The sequence below is a fragment of the Parus major genome, chromosome 10, assembly GCF_001522545.3.
Source record: "Parus major isolate Abel chromosome 10, Parus_major1.1, whole genome shotgun sequence".
Classification (NCBI taxonomy): Eukaryota; Metazoa; Chordata; class Aves; order Passeriformes; family Paridae; genus Parus; species Parus major.
Window position 1 is genome coordinate 1330658 of NC_031779.1, and position 8822 is coordinate 1339479.

General features: G+C 49.2%; 1 protein-coding gene across 7 annotated transcripts in view; it reads left to right on the forward strand.

Moving 5' to 3' along the window:
• NEO1 (neogenin 1) overlaps nucleotides 1-8822 on the forward strand; it is a 159606-nt gene that overhangs the window by 120177 nt on the left and 30607 nt on the right. For all 7 annotated transcript variants that reach the window (XM_015638888.2, XM_015638889.2, XM_015638883.3 and 4 more), the window contains exons 9-13: nucleotides 2930-3084; nucleotides 3561-3709; nucleotides 4646-4784; nucleotides 8152-8201; nucleotides 8604-8748. In XM_015638888.2, the coding sequence (XP_015494374.1) occupies nucleotides 2930-3084; nucleotides 3561-3709; nucleotides 4646-4784; nucleotides 8152-8201; nucleotides 8604-8748 (638 nt within the window). The remainder of the gene's footprint in view (nucleotides 1-2929; nucleotides 3085-3560; nucleotides 3710-4645; nucleotides 4785-8151; nucleotides 8202-8603; nucleotides 8749-8822) is intronic.

Here is an 8822-nt window from a genome sequence, read left to right on the forward strand (position 1 = left end):
ATGGATAGGATATTGGGAAGGAATTCCTGGCTGTGAGGGAGGTGAGGCCCTGGCACAGGGTGCCCAGAGCAGCTGGGGCTGTCCCTGGATCCCTGGCAGTGCCCAAGGCCAGGCTGGACGGGGCTTGGAACAGCCTGGGACAGTGGAAAGTGTTCCTGCTCATGGCAGGGGTGGGATTGGGTCACTTTTCATTTCCCTTCCAACCCAGTCCATTCTGTGATTCCAAGAGGAGCATTTCAGAGTGAAGGAGTAGCAATGGAGGGGACATTTCTGCTTCAGGGGCTGCACAGTGTCACCAGCTGGGACTTGTCCCACCTCAGCCTGGTGACAGAGGGGGTCCCCTGGAGGCCGTGAGGTGGCAATGAAGGGGTGTCCTGGGGCTTTCCTGCCACCCCCCTGGAGGTCTGGGCATCTGATGAGATGGAAGTTACTGTCTCACACAGCTGCAAGGCCATTTCATCCCCGTGTCAGGTATTTATTTACTTCACCCTCAAGGCAGTTGTCCTGGAAAGGGTGTGAAAATTGAAAAGTGCTGCAGGGAGGTTGAATTCTGGGGAACTTTAGACAAGCACTCGGGTGGAAAAACCCCAGACTTGAAGATCTGGATAAAAATAAAAGCAATAATGGCACATTGCTGGTCTGAGGTGGTAAATTACACATGCAGGATGCTCAGACCCTGCTGAATTCACAGTTCACTGTGGTGTGCTTCAGACACAGCAAATGGAGTTTAATTGTGTGTAATCACATTCAGAATGCCTCTGGAGCTCCCTGCCAGGCCCCACAGCTGGCACACACAACATCCACTCCCTGACAGCTCCCCAAAGGTGCTTTTTTACATAGAAGTGTAACTTTAACCTTGGCATTTCCAGCCAAATTCCTGGGGTTGCACTGAAGGCTCTTCCCTTGGCTGCTTGAGAGTTGCTGTGAGCCTTAGCTGGAGCTTCCAAAGCTCCTTAATTGGGGATTAGAGTGGAATCATGGAGCAGTCATAACGATCTGCAGGGTAGTGCAGTCGTTCCTGGGGCCCATCTGCTTGATGCCTGTTATCCCAACCTGAGCACGTTGGAAAAGGTGCTCCAGGCTCCCCAGGAACAGCCATAAAGGAAGGATTCACGCAGCACTTAATTAGATTAATCTCTCCCTATTTTTACCACACTGTTGTGAAGCCACATTCCTGGTTATTACTGAAAATTTGCAATACTCTGACGTGTCTATTTATTTTTGGTAAATGTTATCTTTCCAGTAAAATATATCTTTTTTTTTTTTCTTTTTCTAATTTTAAATAATAACCTTGGTTTGCTGATTACCATTTTTCCCCAGATCAAATCAGGGAGTGCACTTCCACTCGAAGCAGAAAATGCTATATTTTGCATGTTAATGGGAGCTGGATGTTATCCCACAGCTGTGAATCCCCTGGCACTTCAGGCTGGGCTCTCAGATCCCATTCTTGTGGCTACAGCACATCTTAAAGGAAACGCCACTTGGAAACCTGTTTTCAAGAAAACATTGTGCTCAAAGTGGAAAAAATAGCAGTGAAAATTAATAAAAAGCTGAAATAAATGAAGCTGTTTATGCAGTGCCATTTTAGCTGAGCTTATGAAGGGGAACATTCTAGAAAATGGGTGTAAATAGGTATTTAGTTACAGAGAGTGCATTGTTCTCCTCTCTGTAGATACAGTTTAACAGTGCAGAAACCGACAGGGATTTCAGAATGTTTTCAGCCAAGTTCTGCTAAATCAGCCACACGGGTGGATGTAAAAAGAAAGAAATTAAAAATGGGGGTTTGGGGATTGTATTTCCCTGATAGAAGGTGAAGCAGAGTGGCTGGAAGGGAGGAGGGGGAGCCTGGGATGGTTCTGAGAAATGCTTTAACAGGTGTCAGTGGTGCCTGCCCATCCCTGTCCTGCAGGAGCCTGGCAGGATGGGGCTCAGAGCAGGCACAGCCCCCTGCACTGCTCTGTGAGAACCTTCTCACTGCTCCTTTGGGAGTTCTTGGCATTCCCAGGGAGCTCCTTCCCAGGGAAGGACGGGCGGTGTTACCCAGCCACAGCTCCGGGCAAGCCTTGAACTGAAGGCTGCCCTTGGTTTAATGATTGATCTCCTAATCTCTCCCTCAGCCCTGATAAGAAGAGTTGGAGTTTCCTGGGTGGTGTTTGGCAGAGGCCTCGTTCTGCAGGGGGAGCGTTCCGGTGCCAGGGGTTCCCTGCAGGTCACTGAGCAGCAGCAATGCCCCTTCCAGCTGCCCCTGCCTGCTCCCAGCTGCCTCAGGGCTTCCAGCTCGCCTGACAGAGCTGCCCCTTCCCCTGCCAAAGTGTTCCTTCCATGGGTGGGCTCTGCTAGCCTGGATCTGTCTCCAGGAGCTGCTGGAATTTCCACTTGGGTCCAGCAAAGCCGCTTTGCCCCCGCTGTGTGTGGAGGCAGCGTCAGTGCCATGGCCGTGCCCTGGGTGTTCCAAACAAATCCAGACATCAGCAAGGAGCCCAGGCAAGGCTGGAGGTAGAAGAACATGTTCAAGCAACTCCTTTGAAAAATCCCCCAAAAGCAACCCCACAATATTAACAGGAATGCCCTAAATCTCGCCAGACTGTATGTGCTGCTAAAATAGTTTCTGTGCTGGCTCCTGAGCTGTAGGATAAACTGTCACTGTGAGTTATCACTTGCTGTCATGGCAATAACAAAGAAACCACTCCGAGTTTGTGGGTGTCAAGTGTAATTTATTCTGTTCCTTCAGCGTGTTGGGTTTTGTGCAGAGGGAAGTCACAGCATTGGGAGCAGTTTGTCAGCAGCACTTGTGGTGTTGTGCAGGGAACACAGCGTAAATCCCACGGCATTTGCACACTGGGTACATTCAGGTGGGACTGCAGGAGCAGCTACTCCTCATTTACTAATCAGTGGTGGTGTCTGTGCCCAACCCTTTTGTTTCCCCAAGGGAACGTGTGGAAAACACGAGTCGTCCTGGAGAGACGCAGGTGATGATCCAGAACCTGATGCCAGAGACAGTTTATGTGTTCAGGGTTGTGGCCCAGAACAGGCACGGCCCCGGCGAGAGCTCGGCACTGCTGAAGGTGGCGACACAGCCCGAGGGTGAGCTGGGATGTTCCTGGAGTTTTCCTCACTTTGGGATTGATACTGATTTGATTTTTTATTCTCCCCGTTCACAACCTTCCCCAGAATCCGATGCTTTTTAAAAGTTGTACTTGCAGATCAGAGTTCCCAAAGATTTTCTAGGTCGGTGGGCCTGTGGGATTTATTGTAACCATTAAGAACTGATGGGAACTTGCTAAATTCTCTAAACTGTTATAACAGGAATACTTTTAAATGGTCATTAACTGAAAAAGAGAAAACTTTAGGCAAATGCCAAGCCACTTGTTAGGGTCATTCTAGACAGAAGGGAGCCAGGGAGTAGGATTGACTTTGGAAATCTGGTCCCACCTTTCCATCCCTCGGTGGATCCGTGCAGAACATCACAGTGGGAGAAATGCCCCGTTTTCCTGGGCTGCTGGCCAGGGCTGGGCACAGCAGGCCTGGGACTGACAGAGCTCCCCACCCTTGTGTTGCAGTCCAGCTGCCCGGCCCCGCTCCCAACATCCGCGCCTTCTCCGGCTCCCCCACCTCGGTCACCGTCACCTGGGAGACGCCGCTCTCGGGCAACGGGGACATCCAGAACTACAAACTCTACTACATGGAGAAGGGCCAGCACACAGAGCAGGTACGGGCCTGCTGCACCTGCTCAGGCTGCCCTGAAAGGCTGGGGGTACTTGGGGAGGGGCTGCTTTTCTGACACACCGAATCCTTCAGCCTCAGGTGTGGGAAGTGCTTAAAATCGGAATTGTGACATGAAATGTTTGTGTCTGAGCTGGGAATGAAACCTTTTTTACTGGTGATTCCCTGTTCTGATATTTGTCACCATCAAGTGGTTCTTGGGGAATTCCATCAAATCATGACAGGAGAAGGCAGAGAGCAGCCATGACATTGTTGAGCTGTTCTGGTGCAAATGATACTAAAGATGAAATTATTGCTTTTATATGGTATTAAAGCCCCACAGAATTACAGACTGGTTTTTAGCAGTTCAGGCTAAATACTGATTTTGGCATGATCCCTAATCCAAACTTTCTTGAGTTCCTGGACCCAGTGATTGATATTTTGATATTGCTGAGCATCCAGTTAATTTAATTTTCTTAGTATCCCACTGAAGCATTCAGTGTGTTCTGTAGAAGTATGGGCTGCCACTTGAGAATAAGGATTAATCCCAGTCCTCCCAGCCACTTTCCTGAGTGCCTATCAGTATCATTCCAGCTTTAAAAAGCAAAGGGAAGAATATTATTCTTAGCTTTTAAATATTTTTCACATCAGTTTTTAAATAGGGCTGTTGCCTTTTGTATTTCTGCATCCCACTATTTTGGTTATAATGATAATATGATGATTTTAAGAGTTTCCAGGTCTCTTTTCACATCCAGGCCCAATGTCCATGTCAAGATTTAAATAGGACAGGGAGAATTTTCTCCTGGAAGCTCAGAGCATCCTCCCAAGTCCTGGCTGTGGCCGAGGGTGACACAGAGCTGTGGGTGGCTGTGCAGGAGCTCTGTGGTGCTGCTGGCACTGCAGAGCTGACCTGAGCTTGTGCTGGGGGTGTCATTGGGGACAGGATGTGGATGTGGGGGGCCTGTCCCACACGGTCACGGGGCTGAAGAAGTTCACCGAGTACAGCTTCCGCGTGGTCGCCTACAACAAACACGGCCCCGGCGTCTCCACCCATGACGTGGTGGTCCGGACCCTGTCAGACGGTAAAGCTGCTCCACTTCTTTGTCTTTTGGGGTTTTTCCAGGAATTATCTGGCAATTTCCCACAGGTGAATCTTTAACCTGACTTTTATGGGGTTTGTTCATTGTTGTGTGTGGCTGTTCCCGGGCAGAATCCCCTGAGGCCTTCCAGAACTGGGTGAAGAAAAATTGCTGCACCTGCAGAAGGATCTGGGATTGTGATTCCAGAACAATGGTGTCCTTCATTCCAGCATCAGCCTTTTATTTCATGGATTATTGAGCCTACAAAAAAAAATACACTGAAGGCACCAACTCCAAATTATTTTTTAGGTTGTTTCATATATGAGCAGCCTCTTGGTTTTGGAGTGGTTTTATTTTAATTGTGTTGCTGTGTTTGTGCTCCAGCACAGGTTGTTAAATCCATTGCAGTGAGTGGTGAGAGCAGGATGTGAGCTTGGTATTCTTTATAAGGCTGATATAAAGAGGTGATGTGAGTAACTGCAGAGTGATCAGAGTTAGAGATAACTTGGATTTGTTAGGAGAAGTTTATATAGAAGAACACTCAGAGGGAAAGGGAGCAGAGCCTAGAATCCTCTCCTCAGGAGTGACCAAGAGCAGAGGGGAATATTGTCCCAAACTCTGGGCCCAGGTTTGTTTCTGGGGCACTTCCTGACTTTGGAGTGGTTTCTGTTTATTTGCTAATTCAGTTTCTCTTCCATAAGACCCTGTCAGCATCTTCTTGAACCCACACCAACTTTAATCCACAACATGAAGTGGGAAAAGGTTCCACAGATGAATTCCTCTGAAAGATCATCCCCCCTTTCTGTCTGTTCTGCCCCTGCTCTGTGTTACTTTGCCTGGGGCTGTGCTCCTGAAAGAGGGAATGCTCAGTGTCCACCAGTAATTCCTCTGTCCCACTCCTCATTCTGTGGACCTTTGCCATGGTCTCCCTGGTCCATCCATCTTCCAGCTTCCAAACACAAAGGAATGGTTACCCATTTCTCCTGGGAAAGCTCATTTAACCTTTAGTGCCCTTTTCTGAACTTCTCTCCAAGTTCCTTTTCTCCTTTGTCTAAAAACTCAGGTAGAGGGCACTAAAATGGCATCAAAAGTGTAAATAAGGCATTACTTGCATTTGAGGAGGTTTTTGGGTTCTTCTGAGCACCAAGAGGAGTCCTCCCGAAGTCTTTGTGCAGTTCTTTACCACAGGATCCCACCCTGGCATCTCCCCAGCCCATTTCCCCCTGTACCTTCCTGCTCTGACCTTTCCAGCTCCTTACCCCAGCAAGCACTTCCCTCCTGTCCCCTCACTGCTTAAAGTTGAAGGGGTTTCCCTTGAAAGAGAGAGCAATCCCTATTCTGCTCCTGTTCTAGCTCCTGCTCCCTCAATTCCATGCTTCGTTGTTACTTTGCTTGGTTTGGTGGAGGTTTCTGACCCAGCAGGTGGAGTTGGAGTGGTCCCATTTTAATGCTGGCACAGCTTTGTCACCTCTGGTATCAAGATAAACTGGGAGAGGTTACAGAAGGCTTGCAGCTGTGTCATTCCCCAGTTCCTTGAGAATTCCTCGATGGATGACACGTGGCTCTGGCAAGGGGCTGCTGTTCCCTGTGTCTGACTCTTCCATAATCCCTTACACTGACACTTCAGTTGGAGAGACCATGGGGATCCTTTGGAAGGGGTCACAGAAACCTCTCCTTGTCCTTCCCCTCACCACCAGTGCAAAGAGAGACCTGTGTGGCTCTGCCTTTTGCTCCCTGACCCTTTGCTCACTGATTTCTCTGAAGGGCTGCCAGCTCCTTGCTTGTTTAAGGAATTTATTACTAGTTACAATGTCATTTTGAAGTTTTCCTGGAGTTCTTTCTTCTCCAGCTTCAGTTTTCACACTTAACCTATAGGTACTTACTTTCTAAAGCTCTCTGAAGGATGTAATCTTGCTTCTTACAGGCTCGTAACCCTGGCAAGCTCTCAAATCTTTGTGAAATGATGCACATTTTCCTCTGTGTTTTCCTGTTGTGGTGTCCAGGAGCAATCTCTATGTTCAGGGATTTCTCCCTAAGCCTCCTTTAGCCCTGATTTAACAAAACATCTGCGTTTTTCTGTAGGTTGTTGCTCCTAATCTGTTACAGTGCCTTGTTGCAGGGATAACTCTGCAGGTATTACAATTTGAACCCAGGTTTATGTGCTGCTCCTGAGGATTGCTTCTCCTATTCTGGAATTCCTGATCAGGGATTACAGCTGGGAGTGGAATCTGAGCCTGATTGAGGCCCTTCACTCCCGTGTCCTGGTGCTCCTGCCTGGCTGCTCTCCATGTGCTGTCCCACTCCAGGAGATGCCTTTCCATAGCAAATCCCTGTTCTCCCTGGGGAGGGTGGGGGTCCCTGGCACAGGGTGCTTCTGTGGATCCCTGGCAGTGCCCCAGGACAGGCTGGACAGGGCTTGGAGCACCCTGGGATAGTGGAAGGTTCCCATCCCATGGCAGGGATGCACTGGAGGAGCAGAGAAGACTTGCCTTTGTTTCCTCTCCTCTTCACCATGTTGCTTCTCAGCCCACAGCTCTTCATCCTCAGCTGGGGTGATTTCAGCTGGGTTGCCAAGGGAAGGCAAATCCTGCTCCTCCCCATTTCTGCCGTGGGCTGCTGGGTGAGGGCCCCATCCCAGTGAGCTTTTCCAAACTCTTCTTCCACTTCATCCCCTCGGGGGGGTTCTCTGGGATGTTACCGTGGCTGGGCTGAGTTATTTGGAAAATGAATTCTGCAGGCTGGAGCAGTCCTCATCCCCCTTTATCCCTGTGCTCCCTGCCCATTGTTGTGTTTCACCAGAGCCTCCCCTTCCTGCCAGGGAAGCCTCAGCTCTGCCTGGGGCCAGCGTTTGCTGTGGTGCCACGAGGAATTCCCTGCTCCCAGAAACCCTGCCATGAGCAGCCAGTAAAGAACAAGCAAAAAGAGGGAGTTCAAAGACAGTCCCAGTGTCTGAGCTGCTCTTCACCTCCTCACTGTCACAGGGCCATGGGCACTCAGAGCTTTCCTGTTAGAGAAAATCAGGATAACAAAATCCAGGGCAGAAATTGAAATGTGGGTTCCCCCAGTCAAGCAGTGTGCTCATTAAAGATTTGCCTTGGGGAAGAGCTGGATGGGATATTTTCTCTGGGAGTTTGAGAAGTGATTTTAAATATGAAACATACTTGATTTAGGTAGGTGTGAAAATAAAGACCTGAATAAAGAGTTTTTTCTTCATTATGAAAACACAGAACCCTCCTCAGCCATTCTGTGTCAGGAAGTACCTTAAACCAGGATGGTTTGTACTTCCATAGCAAATGAGAGCAGAGAGTAGTTGGGTGTGGAAATACAATATTTGAAAGTTTTGGGGTTGTAATTCCTTTAATGTTTCCAGTCCCCAGTGCTCCACCGCAGAATCTAACGCTGGAGGTTCGGAATTCCAAGGTAAGATTGGAGGATTTCCTGCTGCCAGTGGGTAAATTAAAAGACTGGGGGGGTCTTAGATTGGCCACATTTTGGAGCTGTTTTGGGTCTTTTTCCTCCCATGCAGCTTTGGAGCTCTTTATAGAGGATATCTGAATGTGGGGCTTGGAGAGACAGCAGCAGCTGTGGGCTGGGTGTGGTGGGACACAGTGACAGTGCTAATGATGGAAGGGATTTAATGAGGCCCTGAAGGCTCAGAGCTGGAATCCCTGCTCACTGCTTGCAGTGTGGACACACAGAGACAAACTTCTGGAGTGCCTTGGGCACTTGAGAAGAGAAAATGGATTATTTGGCCATTGTGCCTTTGGAATTGTGTGTGGAGACTTTTTTTTTTCCAATAACTTTCTGTGCTGCCTTCCCCAGAGCATCCTGCTGCAGTGGCAGCCCCCTCCTGCTGGGACCCACAGCGGGCAAATCACGGGCTACAAAATCCGCTACCGGAAAGTTTCCCGCAAGAGCGACGTCACCGAGAGCGTGGGGGGCACACAGCTCTCCCAGCTCATCGAAGGTGAGCAGGACCTGTCCTCCCAGGGGTGCCTGGCTGTGGTTAGGGGCTCAGGGACAGGATTCCCTGGGGTTCCT